Source organism: Macrobrachium rosenbergii, chromosome 21, assembly GCF_040412425.1.
Source record: "Macrobrachium rosenbergii isolate ZJJX-2024 chromosome 21, ASM4041242v1, whole genome shotgun sequence".
NCBI lineage: Eukaryota > Metazoa > Arthropoda > Malacostraca > Decapoda > Palaemonidae > Macrobrachium > Macrobrachium rosenbergii.
Window position 1 is genome coordinate 44,215,426 of NC_089761.1, and position 26,347 is coordinate 44,241,772.

Here is a 26,347-nt window from a genome sequence, read left to right on the forward strand (position 1 = left end):
TATGATTGATTTCATTTTAATACAATAACGAATATTCTTAAATATACTAGTTCCATCATTCTATTTTTTTTCATTGCTGGACATCCTTCATATTAATATTTTACAAAAGTTACATCTTTCCATCATTCATTTTAATGGATGGGAGATAGATTTATCCTGAAGTATGATGTCCAGCTTTAGATTTCTTCAGTAATACTTATTATGCATACATCTACTGGATGAACTTTAGTTTCCTTTCTTATCTCAGGGAGATTTTAGAAATCAGCACGTTCTGCACGCTTAAATATAACACAAACAAAATAGTATAAATAACGGCTAAGATGGATTATGAATAACACAAATAAACTTTGTTACAGCATGTTCAACAAATAAATGACAGCTGAATAAAAATATCTGTTAAAGCAATGGTTTTGAATTAACAGAACTGAACGGGAAAAAGACCATACACGCAACAGTTTATTAATAAAGATTGTTTTCTCTTAAAAGCTCAAGATATCAAATAGGCTAGCAACCTTAGTTTTACACTCTTTTCTTAATTTACAATTATAGTTTTATACTCTTTTCTTAATTAACAAGAACTGAAAAATATCAAGATATTGCAGTCAGCTTCATATGATAAAAAGACTATCATAATCAAACAAGAAAGTAACTACATATAGCAGTATCGTTATTTAAATACGATTACCTATATAAAGAGTAAAAAAAATATTCTGCTGTTTCCATTTAATTGTGAAATTTTTGCTGTTTCTGTTGGCAATATTGTATTCGGGATTAATGTATTTATAATATTCTATAATTCTATATAAAACCTCTATCCCGTGCTTTTGATCACCAAGTTTTTGAAATTTCCATCCTCATTCTAGATATAATGCGATTTCACTCTTTCACTATATTGTTGGCCACTCAATTGACAGTAATAGTTTATAAGATTCCCATCTAATAATCTGGTGAGCACTTCATTTCATGTGATCAGTACTTTTTATATACTACTTACGTAAGATTGAAATAGTTATACAAATCTTAGTATTGCTCTCTCCTTGGGTCTTGGCACTACTTTAGTTTGCTAGATAACACTTCCCTGCATCCGCCCATAAATATGTCTAAAGAAAAATACAACAGATTAGGTAGCTCATCGGATTGGTAGAAAAGGTAAGTACCAGTACTTCTTTGTGCTGTAACAGAATTTAATGATGAGGATATGGTGACATAAAGTTAATACACTCGATAATAATGATTAAGTAAACTCAAGCTTTTACCTTTGGTTAAACCCATCCAGCGTTAATTATAAATAGTTTGCCATGCAGCTCATAACGGTCAAATCAGGAGACTTATCAGAATTTACAATTATATATGATGAACTTCGATTATCTTTCAGTACTCTATCGTATGGATCACATACGACACATTGATAGCCCAGAGTCACTTGTGACTTCTAAAGTTGACTTCTGAGGCTTAGCACACTGACATGATGAATATTTAAAACTTAAGGTGATCTGTTACTGAGTGATGTCACCTTCTCTGTTCAATCCTATTCATTCTTGCTCCCGGTTCATTTATTTGTAACTGCACCTAGGTGATCCTAGTGGGAAGAAAAATCGTTGAGTCTGAGGATGACTACAATAGGAGTTCAGAATAAATAAAATGGTGACTTCTGAGAACGTGCTGTCCCAATGCATCCTAGATCAACAATGAAAAAGTATTAGCTGATAGGAATGTTCATGGTAAAAGAGACTATTAGAATCAGGCACAGCTGTGGGTATTTTGGCCAATTTAACCTTAGTTCTGTCTTCTGTGCTTTTTTTTTATCTTCCTAAACAACAGTAGTCTTCAGGTTAATAATAAAATTTAAGCAATGAGGTAAACTGAAGAATGGAAAATATATGCATATGTCTGAACGTTAAGGCAAAATGAATAAGAAATAATTCCCGTCAATATAGAATTATATATATATATATATATATATATATATATATATATATATATATATATATATATATATATATACTGTATGTATAATATATTTATATATATATATTTATATATATATATATATATATATATATATATATATATATATATATATATAAGTTAGTTGACTTAAGAGTATATGCATACACACATATATATATATATATATATATATATGTGTGTGTGTGTGTGTGTGTGTGTGTGTGTGTGTGTGTGTATTTTCCAAAACAACAGTGTTCTCCAGGTTAAGAATTAATTTTAAAAAATGAGATGAATTGGAGAATGGAAAATATATGCATATGTCTGAACGTTAAGGCAAGATGAATAAGAAATAATTCACATCATTTTAGAAATTATATATGTATATGTATATGTATATATATATGTATATATACATAACTGTATGATATATTTATATATATATATGCGCTAATTGACTTAACAGTATATGCATACATATATACAAACATACATACACAAGTATATGTTAACGTGTATATGGTATCAGTGAACAAATATTGTTACATTGCGCCAATCTCTCTCTCCTTCTTTTGTGATTGAGATCATCATAGTATCAATCACGAAGGAGTCAATATACGCTGCTTAGATATGTGTATCGATATATATATATATATATATATATATATATATATATATATATATATATATATATATATATATATATATAAAACATCACCAACAACGATATACGTTCCTGGAAATCATTACAGAGCATTTGGTCATATCTTAGTAATTGTACAACCAAAGCCAATGAACAAAGTCAACCCTCACCTTGGTATGAATTTGCCAAGCCACCTGACATTCCATCTCAAGTTTAAACACCCGCTTGAAAGCGATGACGCGCGTTCCCAGCATTCCCTATACAGACGGCGAAATGAAGGTCAAGGTGATCCAGGTCTGCTTTTGGGTATTGATTTGGCGCGGGTGTGTGTAAAAATGGAGCCAAGGGATTAAGGCTACCCCGGCCATGTATAAAAAGCGAAGGGGTTTACCGTATACCCTTAGTCTGGAGGACTCGAGCACGGTAGGTGTAACGCTCTTCTCTCGGATTGGATTGCTTACAGTGAGAGATACGGGAGTGAGGAAGTTTGTGTCGGGTTTTTATTTCTGGAAGGTGATAGTGCGACAACTCACTTAACTTCTAGACTGCAATTCCACTTAACTTCTAGACTGCAGTTCCACTTAACTTCTAGATTGCAATTCCACTTCACTTCTAGATTGCAATTCCACTTCACTTCTAGATTGCAATTTCACTTAACTTCTAGACTGCAGTTCCACTTAACTTCTAGATCTTAATTCCACTTATCTTCTAGATTGCCTTTCTTAGACTTCTGTCTTATACTGTGCTGTGTGTCAGGAGTACCTTGAAAGTTATCCTGATTTAATCTCGCTCGCCGTAGCTACTGGTGAGATAGGCTATTCATGCTAGTGAATGCATTAGCAAAAAGCTACTTATTATGTGCGAAGAAATTTGCAATGTCTTCATAGATTACCTAGATTTTTTTTCAAGAGCTTTCATTCAGTACTTGCTCAGTCAGTTTTTGCTAAGTTTCGTGCACCTTTCGTTCATGATACTGAAGTACTGTACTAAATACTTAGCTAGGATTCTGCGGAAATGAGAAAGTCAGAGGACTTGGTCGAAAAATTCAGTGCCTAGCATCCCCATAATCAACAGCAGCTATCTAAAGACGAAGGGATGGTGAAGTTTTGATCAGGATTAGAATGTGAATCATAAGGTTAACTTGTTTTACCAAATAATATTTTGTAAAATTTAATGAGTAGTATTTTTTGTTGAGTTTAAATGTAAAGAGTGGCAAGAAAGGACGTATCAAACGATGATCCTCAGAAGTCAAAGCAGTGGATGAAAGCCCATGCAAAACATCAAGGCTTCAGATATACTATAAGTTGAAGTAAAGGTAGATTAAAAATATTAATATCATTTAACCGGCACATGTACTTCCATTATAAGGTGTATCTAAAATTAGGTTAAAGAAAGTTAAAAATCTTTAATTTGATATTCTCGGTAAAACTGAAACTTCATGTTGAACTTGGGAAAATTAACACAGAAGATTTCTCCTGGAAAGGTGAAAGTGTTGTCTTTTGGTTAAATGTAATAAAAAAAAATAAGAGAACCTGTTCTGTCGGTATTAAATATGAAATGGAATAGCATATGCAATTTGAAATATTTCTGCCAGAGTGAGAATTATAGAGCTCAATTTTGTTTGTTTTAAATGATTAATCTCCGTATAATATCTTTTCAAAATAATCATTGAAAGCATTTATTCAGACTACTTTCAAGCCGTCATTTTAACGGATTAGACATAGATATAAATAATGGTATTAGTTTCTCTCTCTCTCTCAATTTATGTTTTTTCATACAGACGTTTCCTTTATATCGTGAGACGAAATAGTTTTTACCAAAGTTTTAAACATTAATCCCTCTGTGTGTGTGTATGCAGTGTACGTGCGTGTGAGTACGTTTTTAGGCACATATACTGAATATTCAGCAAGACTTAATTCTACTTGTATTTGTATTTCAGGTTATTCCTTGACTCTATAACCAACCACCACCATGTGTGACGACGAAGAGGCGGCGGTGCTCGTTTGCGACAATGGCTCCGGTCTTGTCAAGGCTGGCTTTGCCGGTGATGACGCTCCTCGAGCTGTCTTCCCCTCCATCGTTGGCCGCGCCCGTCACCAGGGTGTGATGGTCGGTATGGGTCAGAAGGACGCCTACGTCGGCGATGAAGCCCAGAGCAAGAGAGGTATCCTCACCCTCAAGTACCCCATTGAGCATGGTATCATCACCAACTGGGACGATATGGAGAAGGTCTGGTACCACACCTTCTACAATGAGCTCCGTGTCGCCCCTGAGGAATCCCCAACAATGCTTACTGAGGCTCCCCTTAACCCCAAGGCCAACCGCGAGAAGATGACTCAGATTATGTTTGAGTCCTTCAACATGCCCGCCACTTATGTTTGCATCCAGGCTGTCCTCTCTCTCTATGCCTCTGGCCGTACCACTGGTGAGGTTTGCGACTCTGGTGATGGTGTGTCCCACATGGTGCCCGTCTATGAAGGTTTCGCCCTTCCCCATGCCATCCTCCGTCTGGACTTGGCTGGTCGTGATATCACCAACTACTTGATGAAGATCATGACTGAACGTGGCTACTCCTTCACCACCACTGCTGAGCGTGAGATCGTCCGTGACATCAAGGAAAAGCTTTGCTACATCGCCCTGGACTTCGAGAGTGAGATGAACGTTTCTGCCGCCTCCTCCTCCATCGACAAGTCCTATGAACTTCCCGACGGTCAGGTTATCACCATCGGCAACGAGCGTTTCCGTGCTCCCGAGTCTCTGTTCCAGCCTTCCTTCCTTGGTATGGAATCTGCTGGTGTTCATGAGGTCGTCCACAACTCTGTCATGAGGTGCGACATCGACATCAGGAAGGACCTGTTGGCCAACGTTGTCATGTCTGGTGGTACCACCATGTATGCTGGTATTGCTGACAGGATGCAGAAGGAAATCACTTCCCTTTCTCCATCCACCATCAAGATCAAGATCGTTGCTCCTCCTGAGAGGAAGTACTCCGTCTGGATCGGTGGTTCCATCCTTGGTTCTCTGTCCACCTTCCAGGCCTTGTGGATCACCAAGGAGGAATACGATGAGTCTGGTCCTGGCATTGTCCACCGCAAATGCTTCTAAGCATAAGGCATTAATATATTTTATAGTTCTAATGACATCTTTAAGAAATGTCTTCATTCCATGATACAAGGATAACATTTTGTTATCTGAAATAAAATGTTATGGAGAATTTTTTTTTCTACTCTTATATTATCTAGCTGATTAAGAATTTGATCTCTTCATACATGTTCATCAGCGTTCACTTATACAATAAAAAATTCCACCAGTCTTTTTGAAAAGTTATTTATTCCCATATTAATCTTGGTACTTTAATGAATGAAGTCTGTTAGACTCCTTTTTAATATTTTGACGAACATTGATTTTTGACGGAACGTTTTCTGTATGAAAGAATTTTAGTGGCATGGTTACAATTTTGCCATCTTTTGATTCAATTCTGTAAACTATATCTGGTAGAATGTATTTCTTACGTATCATCTCACCGGTGTGAAAAAGTCAAGATGCAATATTTAGTGTGAGATTAGTTCTTTTATCGTATGAAACTAGGCAGTGATCCTTGCTTTATAAGGAGGTTATAACTTAGAAAACTGCGCTCACTACGTTATTTTGACGTACAGTGGATATATAATATATATATATATATATATATATATATATATATATGTGTGTGTGTGTGTGTGTGTGTGTGTGTATATATATATATATATATATATATATATATATATATATATATATATATATATATATATATATATATATATATATATATATATATATATCAAAATGAACACATGGGAACGTGTTTCACACACACACACACACACACACACACACACACACATATATATATATATATATATATATATATATATATATATATATATATATATATATATATATATGTATATATATATACATACATATATATACACATATATGTATGTATATATATGTATATACATATGTAATACGTGTGTATGTATATGCAATAATTACAGTATCTGAAGTCTTAGTCAGCTGCAACAGCAAAACAATTTAGGAGTTAAGGAAGCCCTTGCCATGAAATTCATGTTAAGATTGCATCAATCAACAGGAGTATTTTAAAACGTTTGTATACTCCAGTCTCACAACATCTTTGCTTGATAATAAGTAATTTGGCAGTCAAGACTTCAGGCCTCAATTAAAATGTGACTCAAAATATAAATATATGCGAAGCGTATCTTTGTTCGTGCTAGTGCATATAAAATAAATGAGAGCATAACAGTAAGCAGGAGGATCGTGTTACCCGTCGTCATGAAGCGAATTTGCCAAACCACGTAATTTTTTTTACGTAACTGCCCTAAGACTTTAACACGCCTTCCCAACATCTCCATGCAAACGATGAAGTAAAGGCCAGTGTGTCTAGTTCTGGTTTTATGTAATGAATTGCGCGGGTGTGTAAAAATGCCGCGAAATAACGAAACTTGTCGCAGGGTAGAATAAAACAAGTAAGAAATGCGCCGAAGTTTCTGCGGCGCAGTCGAGTTTTCTGTACAGCATATAATGCTGTATGAAACTCTCAGCCACGGCCCATGAAACTCTCAGCTGCGGTCCATGAAACTTTCAGCCACAGCCCGGTGGTGGTCTGTGCTGTTGGCACCTATAGTGGTGCTAGATGCATGATCATGGCTAACTTTAACCTTAAATAAAATAAAAATGACCGAGGCTAGAGGGCTGCAATTTGGTATGTTTGATGATTGGAGGGTGGATGATCAACATACCAATTTGCAGCCCTCTAGCCTCAGTAGTTTTTAAGATCTGAGGGCGGACGGACAAACAAAAAGCCATCTCAATAGTTTTCTTTTACAGGAAACTAAGATGACGATACCGGTTGCCCTGAGTCTGCAGGTCTCGGTCACGGTAGGTGTGACGTTTCTGTCTTTCAAGGTCTGAAAGTTTGTGTGCGGTTACTTCACGTTCTCTAAAGGTGATGCGCACGTCGGATGGAGACATGATACACCTTGTGATAACCTACTTAACTCTTACGGTTCTGTGCCAGTCCTTTAGCCAGCGCCGAGCTAGGCGGAAGTGTTACCGTATATCCTTGCCCTCAGTATCTCTATCATGATCTGGTACTCATTCTACCGAATGCATTAGCTTGTAATTTAAATATAGTTTTGAACTAAGAACTTCATACGTCGTTGGCTCAACGGGGTTTCTTGAAATCTGGCTCATTTTTCTAAATTTTGAATAAAAGTTATTCGCATGGACTTCTTAGGATAAACGAAGTGTTTTTGTTGATAATAAACTAGTATTGCAACACCAGCAGCGAGGGTATTACTCAAATAAATCCTAACATTATTAGTTTATATATATATATATATATATATATATATATATATATATATATATATATATATATATATATATATATATATATATATTAAAAGGAGATGACCAACAGTTAATGAGTAGAAGTTTTTGTTCCATTCTTTTATAAGGAGAAAGATACTTGATGCAGATAAAAAAAAAAAGTCGGTTAAAATCAGAGTAAAAGACTAATTAATTTCGAAAATCAATGTGCTGTTTGATTCGAATTAAGAATATACACAAAATTTAGGTGCAAAAGGCTAATAATTTTCGAACAACGCTTTCCTTGATAATTATGATTCATCGGTTACTACTGCAAAGATGAATTTAAAAGATTAGCATAGATTAGTCGACTATGTTTGTATAAATACTATCTATATATTGCATACATTGGCAAGTCAAATAATTACAATAATCGACTTGTAGGCTGTGGATACCTTCGTACCTACTATGTGTGGTCTCTCATAAATGGTTAGTTATGTTTAAGAGCCTTCGCCGGGTGATTCTCCAAGGACCATCCATTATCATTGTCGTTCTATGGTGTGTTTTTGCAGAAGCTTTGGAAATCGAGTTGGCGTTTGTCTGTCTAAAGGCTTAACCAGACGAAGCTGACAGGCGACGATATTCAAAAATTCATGTTTTTGTGGTCAACTAACGATTGTCGGAGGTTTTCTTTTTCACTAGAACTCATGACTTGAATGAATAACTAACTAACTTTATGGAGTTTTGTGTCTTCCTAGCAGTCTGTTACCAATAATTCATATCTAAGTAATTTCTCAAAAAATTTTAGGGACCTTGAAATTTCAATGTTAAAGATCCGCCTGAAATGACTTAGACTAATAAAGTTTTCTATCAGTACTCCCAGCAGCTAATGCCTTTACATTTATATAATTTATTAATTTTTTTCTGTTTTTCTTTTTTGATAAATGAGATCTCTTTTTTATGTTTTTCCCTTTACCTCCTCTTACTTCTTCCCAGTGAACACCATATTCTTTGGAAGCTTGAATTTCAAGTCAATGGCCCCTGTGGGCTTGTTCCACATGCATAGGGTTCATCTGAATAATAATGATAATAATAATAATATCAGCCCTTTTTCTTTCTTTAGAGTTCAACATGAGCTTTGCACTACAGTGTAGATGTGCTTAACAATACCTTCATACTTCCCAACTTTGGCTTAATCAGGGACTTCTTTCTTCTTTCTTGCTTCATTTCTTCTGTGACTGACGTCTCCCTCCTATTGCCATTTTTTGATAAGCTACATTTACTTTCATATACATATACAAATCAACAATTTTATTTTCCACCATACATATATTATATATACATACATATATATATATATATATATATATATATATATATATATATATATATATATATATATATATATATATATATATATATATGTGTGTGTGTGTACACCATTCCTCTATCTCCCTGGTTTTCATTTTCCCCCATACCTGTCTCTTACTCACATTCACTTTCAGCTATCTATTCTTTCAAATACTTGCACTCTTTCATTAATTTTAGCAATTTTTCTTCGCCACCCATAATCAGAACTGAAGAACTTGAAATTTTAAACCTCAGTAAAATCAAGTTCTCGGTTCTAAATTAATACGTAGTTACTAAATTAATACATATTTATGGAGGGAAGGGGAATTCCTCCTTAAAGTTGCATGCGTATCCTATACCAATTACATCTAGGAATACTGTGCTTCTAATGCACTCTTCACATGTTATCTTATTATAATTAATGTACCGTTCCTTTGTTTTTCCTCACTTGTATTCTCTTGATCAAATTATTGTATCATACAGGATAGTTATGATATAATAACGTATCCAAAGCTGGTCAAAACTTTCATACTTCCCACCTTCCAAGCGCATCCAAAATAGATAAGTGAAAGAAAGCATAAGTAGACGAACCAAGAAAAAATGCGTCACCACGATCAGAATGTCTCTGACTGTTTTTAGCAGATGTCTAAAGAACACAACACCAGCGGATACCTTACCTCCGTACAGAGGATACAAGTAGCCAAGACACGTTATATTGGGACTGGGCTTAAAGGACTACTTCAAAGCAGTAATAAACATCCGAAAAATTTCTTCTGCTACTCTCTGTTCTTATTATTGATTTGGCGAGGGTGCAGAACAAGTTCCTGCAAGAGGGATTAAGACTTCCCCGACCAGATATATAAGAGGTAGTCTGACCGACACAGCCTTAGTCTTCAGGGCTCGAGCAGGGTATGTGGATCGTTCTGGTTGAATTGAAGCCTTGAATTACATAAGAAATAATTCTAGTAGGCAGTTTTTACTTGCTCTTTAGTGAGTGGGGTACTGCTTCTTTTCGGAAAGTGATACGCATTTGCAAAACTATTGTGTATTTTAGTGTCGAGATTGTGAAGACAGTTAATGGAAATGCTCTTTCCCTTCAGGAAGGCAATGATATTTTGCTCGTGTGAAACATTTTAGATAATTTTAAAATACTTGTGTATGTGAAAAGATATCGGAAATCTTACTGGTGATTTTATGTTCATTTTATTCAAGAAGTCAAAAATCAGTATCTACTTTTCAGTTACATCATGCTGGAATTTGATTTTCTACTTAGCTCCTGATTTTGTCCTTTTCTTTTTTTAATAATTGAATCATTTGAACCGCTACAGCATCTTTTAGGAATATCGATTGACAAGTATGCCTTAAACTATTGAAATTGAACATTTTGTGATTTGAGCACTGTTTCAAAGGTGCGGCAGTAAAATTTCTAAGGGCTTCCATATTTTCCTTATGAACATGGAAGCTTTTAAAATTTTCGGTTTTATCGTCAGTATTCCGAAAAATTAACAATCGGAGACTGGAATGTCAGATATAAGCGTTCGAACGGAGATTAGTATGTATAGGTTCTTATATAATCAGTTAATTTACCCAGGAATGATCAGTCGGTGACATGTAAGTTCACAAACAGCTAAATCACTGGTAACTTTTCGGTAATTGTCAACATAACGTAGACGTGAATTAAAAAGATTTGAACATTCTTAATACTACAAGAAGGAACAAGAACTTGAAAGTTTAGAATATACGCTTGATAAATTAAGGAACCCATTTTCAAATCTAGTTGGCAGATTATTAACTTGTATGTTAGGAATAGAGTTGAATTGTAAATTCAGAGAAACCCAGATACTCGGGAGAGATATTATAGATCAGAATGGAAATTACTTTATCATGGCTTTTACGTTCCACAACTGCTGACTTGAGGTGACATGTATTTGGATTCAAGAGTAATTTCATAACTTTTGACATAATGAGAACCACTAATGACTGAAAAAGTTCCATGTCGGAAATGTGTCACAAAATATTAGGAAGCTAATATTCTCAAGTTATAAATTCCTTTTAATTGGAAGAGTCAAATTGTAATATAGTTTATTCCATATATCAAATGTACATTTAACAGTAGAAAATGTGTGGAAGGCTTTCTTCTCTTTGTGATATTTTCATCTCAATTTACAGTTTGACTCCTTTAACATTTCAAGACTGAACTGGGTCGGATTTAATTATTTGTTCAATAAGCAACTTGCAGTAAAGAAATCAATTTTATCAGGTGGAATATATATTTGGGGCTGTGGAATGTCTTGCATTCTCATGTTTGTCTATCGACAATCAGAGCACTTTACATGTATTTAGTATTATCTGTTTATTTTCCTTAGTGTTTTACTTTTTACTATCAATTCATTGAAAAATTTCTTACTCTTCGATTTCAGGGAATCACTAAATCCATAACCAACCACCACCATGTGTGACGACGAAGAGGCGGCGGCGCTCGTTTGCGACAATGGCTCCGGTCTTGTCAAGGCTGGCTTTGCCGGTGATGACGCTCCTCGAGCTGTCTTCCCCTCCATCGTTGGCCGCGCCCGTCACCAGGGTGTGATGGTCGGTATGGGTCAGAAGGACGCCTACGTTGGTGATGAGGCCCAGAGCAAGCGTGGTATCCTCACCCTCAAGTACCCCATCGAGCATGGTATCATCACCAACTGGGACGACATGGAGAAGGTCTGGTACCACACCTTCTACAATGAGCTCCGTGTCGCCCCTGAGGAATCCCCAACAATGCTTACTGAGGCTCCCCTTAACCCCAAGGCCAACCGTGAGAAGATGACTCAGATTATGTTTGAGTCCTTCAACATGCCCGCCACTTATGTCTGCATCCAGGCTGTCCTCTCCCTCTACGCCTCTGGTCGTACCACTGGTGAGGTTTGTGACTCCGGTGATGGTGTCTCCCACATGGTGCCCGTCTATGAAGGTTTCGCCCTTCCCCATGCCATCCTCCGTCTGGACTTGGCTGGTCGTGATATCACCAACTACTTGATGAAGATCATGACCGAGCGTGGCTACTCCTTCACCACCACCGCTGAACGTGAGATCGTCCGTGACATCAAGGAGAAGCTTTGCTACATTGCCCTGGACTTCGAGAGTGAGATGAACGTCGCTGCTGCCTCGTCCTCCATTGACAAGTCCTATGAACTTCCTGACGGTCAGGTCATCACCATCGGCAACGAGCGTTTCCGTGCTCCCGAGTCTCTGTTCCAGCCTTCCTTCCTTGGTATGGAATCTGCTGGTGTTCATGAGGTCGTCCACAATTCCGTCATGAGGTGCGACATCGACATCAGGAAGGACCTTCTCGGTAACATTGTCATGTCTGGTGGTACCACCATGTATGCTGGTATTGCTGACAGGATGCAGAAGGAAATCACTTCCCTTTCTCCATCCACCATCAAGATCAAGATCATCGCTCCCCCTGAGAGGAAGTACTCCGTCTGGATCGGTGGTTCCATCCTTGGTTCTCTGTCCACCTTCCAGGCCTTGTGGATCACCAAGGAGGAATACGATGAGTCTGGCCCCGGCATTGTCCACCGCAAGTGCTTCTAAATGTCTGATGTCATTATGTATGAATTGCGGAAGCATCTTCATTCCTTGATTATACTACACTTTTGCTTATAATGTTAGATAAATGGACACTATGAACGTTTGTCTTTTTATTTCCTTATCCCTCTACAATTTATCTCGGATATTTAATTTCTAAACGAAGGTACTGATATCGGCTATCTTCTTTCCACCTGTTTTAGCAGTCATTATCTGTTTACATTTATATATAGTGTATACCTTAAATTTGCCGATAAGTTACCATATAAATGTTTCTCATGTCTTCATTTAGCGAACTATATAATATTTCGCTTATGAAGATTTGAAGTCCTTCTCATCATGTTTAATTTCCTTGAAGATATACTCAATACCTTTTTAATATAGCATTAGGCAGATTTCATGCACCTGCATGACAACCGCAATTTGTCTTAAATTTTGATGTCGAAAACGGACAAGTTGTTTGGAAGGTACAATCTGTAAATATTTTAAGTGATGATTACTTTTTATTATGCTACTCTCTCTCTCTCTCTCTCTCTCTCTCTCTCTCTCTCTCTCTCTCTCTCTCTCTCTCTCTCTCTCTCTCTCTCTCTCAGTGGATCGTCCACTAGGGCCCATTTGCCTAAAAAATTTTTAATTGCCTTTTACGTGTTTGCAAGAGTTGTATGTATAAATTGTGCTTCTTGGTTTAAATGGTTAACCGGATCAAAATTACAGACGACAGTGTTCCAAATTACGATTTTTATCGTGAAGAAAACAGTATAGAAATTTATTTTTATAATTCATGCTTATTTTAGTCCTAGACTTCTTGAGTTAGATTGCATCTATAACTCGTTATTCTAGCCGACCATTGTGCATCATAGGCAGATTAGTTGTTCTCTTTTTTGTTGTCGCCAAAGTTACGAAGATGCGAACGAAAGGAGGTCCGATTATTCCTGGTTATGCTGGAATTCTGAATTCCAGTGACTTGAGAGATTTCTTGTTTGGGATAGGGTTTGTCCTCGTTTGATCGTTAACACCTTTGGTGCATAAAGGACCATCCTTCCATTTTGTAACCAGTTTAGTCAGACAAGTCACAGGTCCTCGGTGAGTCCTCCTGGGGACTGTAAAAATGAAGAGTCGGGTACAACAACAGTGATATAAATTGCCCTCAAGCAACAACAAATCAGATAAATTTGGACAGGGGAAATTAAATCTTAAAAACTTCACACCCGCTGATCACAAGTTTGGCGACAAGTCATCGAAAGTATCTCATCTCGATATCGAAAACTAACATCTTATGTGACTAACCTACCGTTAATTGTGTGATATAAGGAGCAAAATTACCGGCCCTGCTGCTACCTGTAGTCTGTTTTATTTTCCCGGGCTGACTGTATTGTTCGCAGCTGTTATCTCTAAAACTAATCGTAATTCGCGGAAGCTAATGCTGCTTATTACCCAGAAGAGTTACAATTTTCAAAGGTGCTGCAGTTCGAGGCGACGCTTCATCCCCTTTCAAATTGTTCTTTCGCTCTTCTCTTAAAAAACAATATTTGGTTTTGATTTGATGAAATATGCACACACAGCATGCCACATGCAAAAACAGTAGGAAGAGTCAATATGCAAAGCTAAACGGAATCACACGAAGTATTCGCATATGGAAATGAAAGAATGGGCCTTCTTATAAATTGTTTGCCATATGCTGAAGCAGCAGGAAAAGTCTTTAGAAGGATTCTGCTCATGAAAATGACATGAGTAAAGCCAAGTAGTATATATATATATATATATATATATATATATATATATATATATATATATATATATATATATATATATATATTTATAATGACTCATAAAGAAATTTAAGGAGTGTCCTAGTCTCCTTTAATTGAAAGATCCTGCATAGGAAAATAAAAAAATGGTCCTTTATTGTGATATAATCACTTGCAAAAATAGAAGGTAAGAGTCCTCTTCATGTAGGATCCTACATATGAAAATGAAAGAAGGTACACTACAATATAAGAAAATGGTACGTGTGAACTAAATGGAAAGAGCCGCCTCCCCGAAGGACTCCGTATATGAAAATGAAAGTGTGGATCTTCTCATATCACATTGCAGTATGCAAAAGTAGAAAGAGATGTCCTCTAGATGCAAAGTTTGTGAATAAAAAATAAAGAATGAACTGTACATTACTAAATATGACACTCGAAAAATTTTAGAAAAAAATTACTTTACTTGAGGGATTCCGCATATGAAAATGAAAGAAGGGACCCTTCTTCATCATATATATATATATATATATATATATATATATATATATATATATATATATATATATATATGTGTGTGTGTGTGTGTGTGTGTGTGTGTGTGTGTGTGTGTGTGTGTGTGTGTGTGTAACATGCGACAATACAAGGAAAAAATCCTCTGTATGCATGTGCCACATTCAAAACTATAGGGAGAGAATTCTCTGCGTGAAAGATTTCGCTGCGGAAATGAAAGAATGGGCTCTTCAATTTTGAATTTGACACTTCCAAAAATAAAGAAAAAGTAATCAATATCTCTATCAATTATATATATATAAAACTTGTACATATGTAAACTTATGCTCTGTAGAAATCCGAACTGTTTGGCCGATCAAGGCAAAATTTTGCACGTGGCCCTCATTTGACTCAAGGAAGGTTTTGGCGTAGGCTTCAAACCCGTACACCCGCCCTCCGGGGTACCCTATTTACTGCAGGTCCTGGCAAAGACCCAGCCATGGGATAACATTTGGACTGGTGTGAAACGTGGAGTGTCGGGAACGTAGGTTCGTACACTTTCTTGCTCAGTGTCGGGCCAAGTAGCGTGACTTGAAATGTGGCCATGATTAGACAAATTTTCCTGCATCTTCTTTGAATTCTTTTAGCGTGTAAAGTAAGTGTACTGTCATTGAAAATACTTCCTTTCCTGTGAATAATAATCCTGTCTATAATTCATTGCTTCAAATAAATGTTAATCAAAACCACACCATGTGTTACTTCCTTTCTAAGGTAGATGATCGAATGTGATTCAGAGTTTTCCCGGGCAGCGCCGGGTTGGTCAGGTAGTATATATATATATATATATATATATATATATATATATATATATATATATATATATATATATATATATATATTATAAGCCTGTAATATAAATTATCTTTCATTTCTAAGATCCTGCATATGAAAATGAATTCGGAAAGTTTATATATATATATATATATATATATATATATATATATATATATATATATATATATATATATATATATATATATATATCTGTAATGAAATTCTCTTTTATATGAGATCCTGCATATGAAAATGAAAGGAAGATTTTATATTTATATATATATATATATATATATATATATATATATATATATATATGTGTGTTAGTGAGTGTGTGTGAAAATGAAAGGAAGATTTTATATTTATATATATATATATATATATATATATATATATATATATATATATATATATATATATATATATATGTGTGTGTGTGTGTGTGTGTGTGTGTGTGTGTATATGATATAAGCTGTGTATGTAGAGACAATTTGGTAGCTGCTGTTTTCCTTGTTTTTTTTGTTCACTGCCAGTGTTGAACGTTCAACTCGTGATAATATTATGGATCAGGCTTTGGATCAGCATCGAGATACCTTACATGAAAGAATAAATAGTTACCCTCAACTTTCAAAGCAATTTTTGGATTAATGGATATCTTTGGAGTCATCTAGCAAAGTCCTGCCTATATTACAAAATAAGACAATTACTTTTTTTTACCATCAAGTATTAGCTATGATCTTTAATAAACTCTTCCCCCTTTTCAAGTAAATTGTGAGATGTTACTAAAAGACAATGAAGATATACTATCTTAATATATATTATAAACTGTATCGGTAAGCAAATTATATTATATTTCTAACTGACGCTGGTATCCTCTCTTAATCTCCAACTTATCCAGCCACAATAAAAATAGACTTATACTGCATCATCCACCATAATATATAACCTCGATTAACAGCCCCTGTGGAGGCTGTAGAGAAAAGGCCAGCTGATGATAGATGTGGATGCTGATTAATAATAAAAAATTAACATATTAATAAAAAACCTTATCGGCCAGTTGGGCTAGCTACTTGGTCTATGAACTCAAAAATATTTTTTTTGTCTGTTTTGCTTGTATGACATTCCTCTAATATAATATTGCAATAAGAATAAAATACAAAAAGAAGACGCGGATTTTTCTTTTTATTTATTATACCAAAACAAAAGTAAAGTACAGCAATTATATACTTTAGCTGAGAACGAAGGTAACGTAGCGGATTATGTTTAACGTTATTAATAATCCTTCAACTAAAAAGCGAGTCTCTGCTTATCAGTGTAACATTTTATAAATAGACATGCTTCAAGATTCTAGGTATTCTAGTGTAAATTAATTTTGGCTTGCCCTTTTTTAATGAGTCTTATTTATCGTTGTCTAAAAATGCAGGGAGTGTCGCGTTGTCAGCCATTGTTACCGGTGCTGTAGCCCATGTCAGGAGGCTTCGAATGCACAGTTGATGGCATAAAGATAAATAAGTAAAGTAAAGAATATACTCACAAAAAAAAAACATATTTCAGCATTACGTCATATAAATACACCAAGTCACAATGCCAGTTACGCATCAAGAAAATAGATGACAGTAGCTGTGATCGGTCAATGCAGTCTCTACCCGTGATGTCAGGTGCAAGTTTTCCCGCTAATCACTGTCACGATCGCTAATCCGGAAGTAAGCGAACACCGTAACTTTGACTTTCACATTCGTATTTGCTACTGTACTTCACAAACCTCTTTTTTTTTTTTTTTTTTTTTTTTTACTTAGTTTGACAGCAGTTCTAGTTTTCCTCTGAACCCAGCCAGGCACGGATTCAGACTATCCCAATAACATGCAATCTCACTCCCATTCTTTGCATACTCTTGTCACACTCTGCCTTACACATCCATTCCTCGAACTAACGCATTTGTACTTTGTCACATACTTCCAGAACCTTCCTAACTCTACAAGCCATACCCTTCCTAGCTTTATCTACCCCAGGCACAGTCATCAAACCATCTGGCTTTCTCACCTTTTGCATAGTATACATAATGTTTATTTTTTTCTGCACCATATCCACACACATGCAAGACTTGGTGATTCAGTCTTTCTCTGATGAAGTTTTTTATCATTTAGGTAGTTTTTTCATATTGTGTTTCGGATGTATATTGTAAATAGAAAAAAAATATTGCAAAACAAAGAGAACTGAAATTTAACCACAACCAACAGGGTAAATGGTAATTTTAATAAAATTATTCTTCGAATGTATTATGGAAGGTTATTTTTCAAGAATATAGCCGTCAAAACACAGCTCTTGACAAAGGTTTTGTTTTCAATTAGTATTAAGGAGGTTTTTGTATAGATTTTCTGTGTTATATGTTTAAAGCTTTTAGCAGTTAGCGAAAGCAAACGAGACAAGGTCAGGCTTCTGTAAGACATATTATGTGGCCTGGTCGAAGATGTTGCTATGTAACATTGATGCAAAACTGTAAACATTCCTTATCTGAAAGACAAAGTACTCGCAAGGTGATCCACTTCAGCTTTGGTTAGTGCTTGGCACGAGTGCATAAAAAAATGCGTTCAATAGGATTAAGCATTCCTTGATTCAGTATAAAACGAAGAAGTGCGCTCTTGGTAGTCTTAGTCTACTGGACTCGAGCAGGGTAAGTAGTGCGTTCTTGTAAATTCTGACTATTCAGAGAAAAGAAAAAAAAATGGGGTGAGGATCGAGAGTCAGATTTTTGTTGGGCTACTTAGTCTCCTGGAAAAGTGGTGTACTTGAGTTTTGAAAAAGTGTGTTAAATATGTCTCAGGGGATAACAGAATACTTTCGAAGCTGAGATAATCGTGTTTATTCTTTGTAGATAGCCTGTGCATCAACAACGAAGATTCAGATGTTAACGAATAATTTAACAATTGAATTATTTTCAGAATAGTTCAATATATCATATGTTGAATATTTAAATTAAATATATAATGTGTTAAATACGTCACCAGTGATGTTCTTGTAACTGTTATTTCACCATGTTACTATGAATTGGCTTTCATGAAAATAAAATGAACACATTAATACTTGGTATATTCACACTGCTTGTTCTGTATGTTTTCATTATACAGTAACTAAAAGAAATGGAACTGGCCGAAATGAACCTCCGCCTTAGATTCAGTTATTCTAAAGATTATTCAGATTCAAAGGAATGTCAGCGTAAATTAAGTACGTAATTTATAAAGGTTCTGGAAACTGCAATAAAGGTGTCGAGTATAAATCACAAGTCGAACATTAACAATGAGAAGTAAAAATTGTGTGTTTCACATAAACCTGCTCTTATTGTATTCTCAGCTGAAGCTCCAGACTTTTGCATCCACAGAATTATATTCCGTCAGTTCTGTAAACAAAACTACAGTATCTCTCGCTTTTTTTTATTCTTTCTGAGTTTTTTGAGCCAATATTTTGAGAGCTTTTTCAAACATTTTAATTCATTTCCTGTTAAGATGGAAATAGCATACTGATCCCAAGGAAGTTTCATTCAAGAAATCGAATATGAATTGCGTCTATCTAGGACACACTTCACTACGTTCATTTACAATTTAGCGAGTAATGTAATCTTTTTAAGTTTTTAGCAATCAAGAATGATGCCCCCTTCTTATTTTCAACTAGTTTTACAGATGGAGCTCTTTTCATTCAATGAAGTTAAAAATTGTCAACTGTTTAGAAATAACGTGTTTTCCACTAAATAATATTAATAATAATATTATATGTAATTGTACAGATCAGTATCCTTGTTATCTGCACATAATCCTACTTTTTTTATTTCAGGCATATCTAGACTCCATAACCAACCACCATCATGTGTGACGACGAAGAGGCGGCGGCGCTCGTTTGCGACAATGGCTCCGGTCTTGTCAAGGCTGGCTTTGCCGGTGATGATGCTCCTCGATCTGTCTTCCCCTCCATCGTTGGCCGCGCCCGTCACCAGGGTGTGATGGTCGGTATGGGTCAGAAGGACGCCTATGTTGGTGATGAGGCCCAGAGCAAGCGTGGTATCCTCACCCTCAAGTACCCCATTGAGCATGGTATTATCACCAACTGGGACGACATGGAGAAAGTCTGGTACCACACCTTCTACAATGAACTCCGTGTTGCCCCTGAGGAATCCCCAACCATGCTTACTGAAGCTCCTCTTAACCCTAAGGCCAACCGTGAGAAGATGACTCAGATCATGTTCGAGTCCTTCAACATGCCCGCCACATATGTCTGTATCCAGGCTGTCCTGTCCCTCTACGCCTCTGGCCGTACGACTGGTGAGGTTTGTGACTCCGGTGATGGTGTCTCCCACATGGTGCCCGTCTATGAAGGTTTCGCCCTTCCCCATGCCATCCTCCGTCTGGACTTGGCTGGTCGTGACATCACCAACTACTTGATGAAGATCATGACTGAGCGTGGCTACTCCTTCACCACCACCGCTGAACGTGAGATCGTCCGTGACATCAAGGAGAAGCTTTGCTACATTGCCCTGGACTTCGAGAGTGAGATGAACGTTGCTGCCGCCTCCTCCTCCATCGACAAGTCCTATGAACTCCCCGACGGTCAGGTCATCACCATTGGTAATGAACGTTTCCGTGCTCCCGAGTCTCTGTTCCAGCCTTCCTTCCTTGGTATGGAATCTGCTGGTGTTCATGAGGTCGTCCACAACTCCGTTATGAGGTGCGACATCGACATCAGGAAGGACCTACTGGCCAACATTGTCATGTCTGGTGGTACCACCATGTATGCTGGTATTGCTGACAGGATGCAGAAGGAGATCACTGCTCTTTCTCCATCCACCATAAAGATCAAAATTATTGCTCCCCCTGAGAGGAAATACTCCGTCTGGATCGGTGGTTCCATCCTTGGTTCTCTGTCCACCTTCCAGGCCTTGTGGATCACCAAGGAGGAATACGATGAGTCTGGCCCCGGCATTGTCCACCGCAAGTGCTTCTAAAAGTAGTGCATCATTTCCTGAAATCTTATCGTAATTATGATATAAGATTGTTCATTCCACGATGGTAGTATATGACTATTTTATTATCTGGAATAAATGACATGATTAAACTGAGATTTTTTTCAAATCACTAGTTTCCCTAGTTTTTTTCAATAATAATTTTTTATAGGAACGATACTAATTATATTCCGTCTGTATTCCGAAGTTAACATTCTCATAGTCAAGTAAAACATAATCAGATTGTTTACCTTAAACCCTCGACTATGGACCTGTACAAAATAGACGACTCAAAATAGAGACGTTGATATTCGTAACTCTTCATTATATTTCGTATACGTATAGACATTTTAAATGGATTTTAGGGACTAAAATTCAGTTCCAAAGGTACAGCCGAAATGTTTTAGAAAAACGAAGTTTCGCGTTAATACTGCGGAGAGTTCTCAGAGATTTCTTTTTTTGACAGTTGGTCAAGACCCTGAATCTTCCCTTAACATCACAGTATGGAGAAATCTTTCACTGAAGAAACAGCAGATAATGTTTGAGAACCAAAATAAGATAGGAATTTCAGTCTTCTACTAGATTCCTTTGTTAAAATTCTTGATAGTAACGTAGCTAAGAAGGCAATGCAAAACCATACCGTCTTCACTATCATCCGTGGCAATTTCAGCATTGTAGTGTGACCAGTACCAAACAACAGAGACTGAATTTTATTGTAAATGTAACATCCATACGAATAAAACGATCTAAACATATGAGAACCGGCGACATACTTCCGATGCGTTTGCTTTCAACTTAAATTCTCGGGTGGTCCGACTTTCTTCACCAATTAAGCAATTATCTGGTCTTTCAAAATACAAAAGCTGCTGAAGTGACAGTACAAAAATGAATCAGACATATGCTACACTTCATGGCCGTACATTATTTGCATAAATAAATAAGAAAGCAAGCTTTTAGAAGTGGAACTGGTAGTAACTGGTCCTCCTGTACTAAGGATGTCTGAATTTCATTGCTTAAATATTCTGATCGAGAGATCAGCAACTGGACTAGTTTGTGTTTGTCCAGTATTTATTGACGGTCATCCATCCACGTACTTACCCACGACACAATGCTAAATTTCGCCTATCTGTGTAGCAAATGTGATACAAATAAGCTGTAAACTAGAATGAAGAACAACAACGATGACCACCAGTAAACGTCAAAAACCGATGTTATGCAAACTTTGCTGTCTGCCTAGGAACAGAAGGTTAGCATCTCTTTGAACAGGCCACTGTAAATTAAAATATATATACCCATATATATATATATATATATATATATATATATATATATATATATATATATATATATATATATATGTATACATATATACATATACATATTTATTTATGGATGTGTATGTATTTATGTAATTGAATAATCCTTTTTGAGTTTACGTATTCATGATGACTGTTAAACATTTAGTTTAAATGTTTGTTGATACAATCAATGCCAACCACGCTCGGGAAAATGTCCGTACTTATCACATCTAATTCTGCTGCCAATTGTTTTCGAGGTTTCTTAACGTGAGCATGTTACTATAAGCCAGGAAGCGCGAAATTTGGCGAGAGTTTAAAGGAGCATTCTGAAACAATGATTCTCATTCCTGAGATTCCCCTTCCAAAGACAAAATGCATGGGTTTAGGGGTTCAATTTGTTTTGTTTCGTTTTTGTTGTTATTGATTTGGCGAGGGTGTGCTCTAGGAAGCCGTATATAAAAGCAAATCGGCATCTTCCGTCTTAGTCTTCACGGGACTCTGACAGGGTAAGGTGACTCTCAGGGAGAGGTTTCGACTTTTTTCAGTCGAGAGATGTTAGATTTGGACATTTAGATCATTTGTAAGCAAGTGAGAAGGTAACTGACTTCCGCGCAGAGTGATTCATCTATTGATTATTAGTGGAACAAAGGCACCGTGTTTTCTTACTCTGATTTGTTGACTCGTCCTGAGCTGAAACTTATATTAAGGTCCTTTACTATATGAAAAAGAAAGTTATATTAAAAATATATCTTGCTAATGAAATAAGTGATATAAAAGTCTACAAATACATAATTGAAACATTGAGCCATATTGCATAGCCAAGTTCTTATCATATTTTATACTAAAATCTATTAGGTTGCTACATACTCCATTATTATTATAAGAAATTTCAGATAAAATCTGGGCATTTGTAAAACTTTCGTTTAGTTTTGATGAAATTTGCTATCATTTCTCCAAAATGATTTGCGCTTTTTCTTTGAGTACGAGGGAATTGCAACTGAAAAAATTATATTAAATATCTATATCTTATCAAGGGCAGCAGAGCGATGAAAAGTGTGATTGTCATTTATATCAAAGAAAATGAAGTGCACATTATGCATGCTATTAATCTTTCATTGTACAACGAGGCTAAGAAAGTCAAGAAGAATACTGGACCGGTTTAGCCTACGAGTCAATTTCCTCATTTTACAGAGTGAGCTATTTTAAAACTAGAACTGTTTGTTATTTATATTTACATTATTTGTACTCGTACTTGAACGTGAGTAAGATTCAATTTCGCAAAGACAAGGGCTGTTGTTCTATCAAAGAAGACAAGTGTTGTTATGCTCTAAAAGAGGAAAGCTGCCATCATTCCATGAACGAAGAAAAGTTAGAGTTGCTTTGATAAATAACTGCCTTTTAGAATTATATTGTAAGTTTAAAAGGACTTCTCCGCCGATATATTTTTTTTTTATACCATTTAGCCCCCCATCTAAAGTAGCATATAACACCCGAATGAGGTCAAGCACTAGTAACTTAAGAAATTGGTGATAAAGAACTAGCCTTCGTGGGGATACTGTCTGCAGTTACTATATTTAAAGTTGATCGATTCGCTTTGGAGATCAAGAATCTGTAATTCTCTGTAGAAATTAGCAAATGATTTTACAGAGCAACTTAAATGAAGTCAGTGTTAACCCTTAACTAAGACCGTGGACACAATTTTGTGCAAAGAATATAACTTTGTTCTCTCTCTCTCTCTCTCTCTCTCTCTCTCTCTCTCTCTCTCTCTCTCTCTCTCTCTCTCGCTTGCTTATCTATGTCTGGTTTAGTGGTAAATGTAAAAAAAAAATATACATAAACAGGTAAGGGACAACCTTTGCAGAGTTGTTTATGATCTGTAACAGATATTGCTTTCTTTTCACACAGGCATCACTAGACTCAAAAAACCACCATCATGTGCGACGACGAAGAGGCGGCGGTGCTCATTTGCGACAATGGCTCCGGTCTTGTCAAGGCTGGCTTTGCCGGTGATGACGCTCCTCGAGCTGTCTTCCCCTCCATCGTTGGCCGCGCCCGTCACCAGGGTGTGATGGTCGGTATGGGTCAGAAGGACGCCTACGTCGGTGATGAAGCCCAGAGCAAGCGTGGTATTCTCACCCTCAAGTACCCCATTGAGCATGGTATCATCACCAACTGGGACGACATGGAGAAGGTCTGGTACCACACCTTCTACAATGAACTCCGTGTTGCCCCTGAGGAATCTCCAACCATGCTTACTGAGGCTCCTCTTAACCCAAAGGCTAACCGTGAGAAGATGACTCAGATCATGTTCGAGTCCTTCAACATGCCTGCCACTTACATTTGCATCCAGGCTGTCCTTTCTCTTTACGCCTCTGGCCGTACCACTGGTGAGGTTTGCGACTCTGGTGATGGTGTTTCCCACATGGTTCCCGTCTATGAGGGTTTCGCCCTTCCCCATGCCATCCTCCGTCTGGACTTGGCTGGTCGTGATATCACCAACTACTTGATGAAGATCATGACTGAGCGTGGCTACTCCTTCACCACCACCGCTGAGCGTGAGATCGTTCGTGACATCAAGGAGAAGCTTTGCTACATCGCCCTGGACTTCGAGAGTGAGATGAACGTTGCTGCCGCCTCCTCCTCCATCGACAAGTCCTATGAACTTCCCGACGGTCAGGTCATCACCATCGGCAACGAGCGTTTCCGTGCTCCCGAGTCTCTGTTCCAGCCTTCCTTCCTTGGTATGGAATCTGCTGGTGTTCATGAAGTCGTCCACAACTCCGTTATGAGGTGCGACATCGACATCAGGAAGGACCTGTTGGCCAACGTTGTCATGTCTGGTGGTACCACCATGTATGCTGGTATTGCTGACAGGATGCAGAAGGAAATCACTTCCCTTTCTCCATCCACCATCAAGATCAAGATCGTTGCTCCTCCTGAGAGGAAGTACTCCGTCTGGATCGGTGGTTCCATCCTTGGTTCTCTGTCCACCTTCCAGGCCTTGTGGATCACCAAGGAGGAATACGATGAGTCTGGCCCTGGCATTGTCCACCGCAAGTGCTTCTAAGCATACTGCATGCGCAGTCATTGTTTTTCTATTCCATATACAAGAAAAACTCCATTCCGTGAGACCATGATGTTCCTGTCATAACTTCTCTAATAAACATTCATATCATAAAATCTTGTCTGTTTCGATTACTCCTATTTATGCTTTCTGATGTTTTACGTACTTGAATTGTTACTGATTGGGAAACATCATTTCGAAGGCAACATCGCAGTTGAGTATTAATTAGACGTTTATATTTTAGATAATCGCTTCCAAGGTTATGTTCACTTACGAAGGTGTAATTCATCTTGATTTGCAGAGATACTATTTATATATAAAAAGCTATGTACTTAGATTCCTCAGATTTTATTTTCCGTCGTAGGAGTTGTAATTGCATTATTTTGCGAATGTTTAACAGAGAAGGGTCAGTTGCTCGAATGTCTCTCTGTTGGTTTCTTTTCAGCGTTTTTGAAAACTGCTGTTGTATTGTCATCTTAATTTACGTACCCAAACCTCTTCATTATCTCAATGATTTAATTAATATTTTTGTATTCTTATTTATTTATTTATTTGTTTATTTATTTATTTATTTATTTATTTATTATTATTATTATTATTATTATTATTATTATTATTATTATTATTATTATTATTATTATTATTATTATTATTATTATCATTTGAATTTCAGTCGTCTGTGTATGGTAGATTTCAGTAGTTCGCTTTACCGGATGACAGTACATTTGCGACTGAAAAGTCGTATTTCAAACTTGAGATCCCAATACTTAAAAAAAAAAAAAACTGGATAATCTCAAGCAAAACTGAAACTTAAAAACTTACTATGCAACGCCACATAGCAAAACGTCTGGCTTATTTGCTTAAGTTTAAAGTTTTATGTACCTTGTGAACTCTTACTTGTTGATTTCGACTTTTTATAATTCTTTATTTGCTCTTAATAGCAAACCTTGCTGTCCAGATATTAGTAATGACATTTTTTACGCGGAATAGCCAGACCCTAGAATTTTATTTTTCACTGCAAGAGACAAACACTAA

General features: G+C 36.6%; 4 protein-coding genes across 4 annotated transcripts; all 4 read left to right on the plus strand.

Moving 5' to 3' along the window:
• The first annotated feature begins 2,947 nt into the window (after positions 1-2,947).
• LOC136850065 (actin-57B-like) lies at positions 2,948-5,903 on the plus strand. Its single transcript, XM_067123618.1, has 2 exons — positions 2,948-3,013; positions 4,530-5,903. The coding sequence occupies exon 2, from the start codon at positions 4,562-4,564 to the stop codon at positions 5,693-5,695; it is 1,134 nt and encodes a 377-aa protein (XP_066979719.1). The 5' UTR covers positions 2,948-3,013; positions 4,530-4,561; the 3' UTR covers positions 5,696-5,903.
• Positions 5,904-10,096: 4,193 nt separating this feature from the next.
• LOC136850066 (actin-57B-like) lies at positions 10,097-12,994 on the plus strand. The gene is made up of 2 exons (XM_067123619.1): positions 10,097-10,222; positions 11,734-12,994. Exon 2 carries the CDS (start codon positions 11,765-11,767, stop codon positions 12,896-12,898), a length of 1,134 nt encoding a protein of 377 aa, XP_066979720.1. The 5' UTR covers positions 10,097-10,222; positions 11,734-11,764; the 3' UTR covers positions 12,899-12,994.
• A 5,563-nt stretch (positions 12,995-18,557) lies between these two features.
• LOC136850067 (actin, alpha cardiac muscle 2-like) lies at positions 18,558-21,063 on the plus strand. Its single transcript, XM_067123620.1, has 2 exons — positions 18,558-18,634; positions 19,789-21,063. Exon 2 carries the CDS (start codon positions 19,820-19,822, stop codon positions 20,951-20,953), a length of 1,134 nt encoding a protein of 377 aa, XP_066979721.1. The 5' UTR covers positions 18,558-18,634; positions 19,789-19,819; the 3' UTR covers positions 20,954-21,063.
• Positions 21,064-22,630: 1,567 nt separating this feature from the next.
• Positions 22,631-25,428, plus strand: LOC136850068 (actin-57B-like). The gene is made up of 2 exons (XM_067123621.1): positions 22,631-22,754; positions 24,154-25,428. The coding sequence occupies exon 2, from the start codon at positions 24,182-24,184 to the stop codon at positions 25,313-25,315; it is 1,134 nt and encodes a 377-aa protein (XP_066979722.1). The 5' UTR covers positions 22,631-22,754; positions 24,154-24,181; the 3' UTR covers positions 25,316-25,428.
• The last annotated feature ends 919 nt before the right edge of the window (positions 25,429-26,347 follow it).

What these genes read in the sequence shown, in the direction of transcription:
- LOC136850065 (XM_067123618.1), top strand. Translation starts at nt 4,562, where the DNA reads ATGTGTGACGACGAAGAGGCGGCGGTGCTCGTTTGCGACAATGGCTCC.
- LOC136850066 (XM_067123619.1), top strand. Translation starts at nt 11,765, where the DNA reads ATGTGTGACGACGAAGAGGCGGCGGCGCTCGTTTGCGACAATGGCTCC.
- LOC136850067 (XM_067123620.1), top strand. Translation starts at nt 19,820, where the DNA reads ATGTGTGACGACGAAGAGGCGGCGGCGCTCGTTTGCGACAATGGCTCC.
- LOC136850068 (XM_067123621.1), top strand. Translation starts at nt 24,182, where the DNA reads ATGTGCGACGACGAAGAGGCGGCGGTGCTCATTTGCGACAATGGCTCC.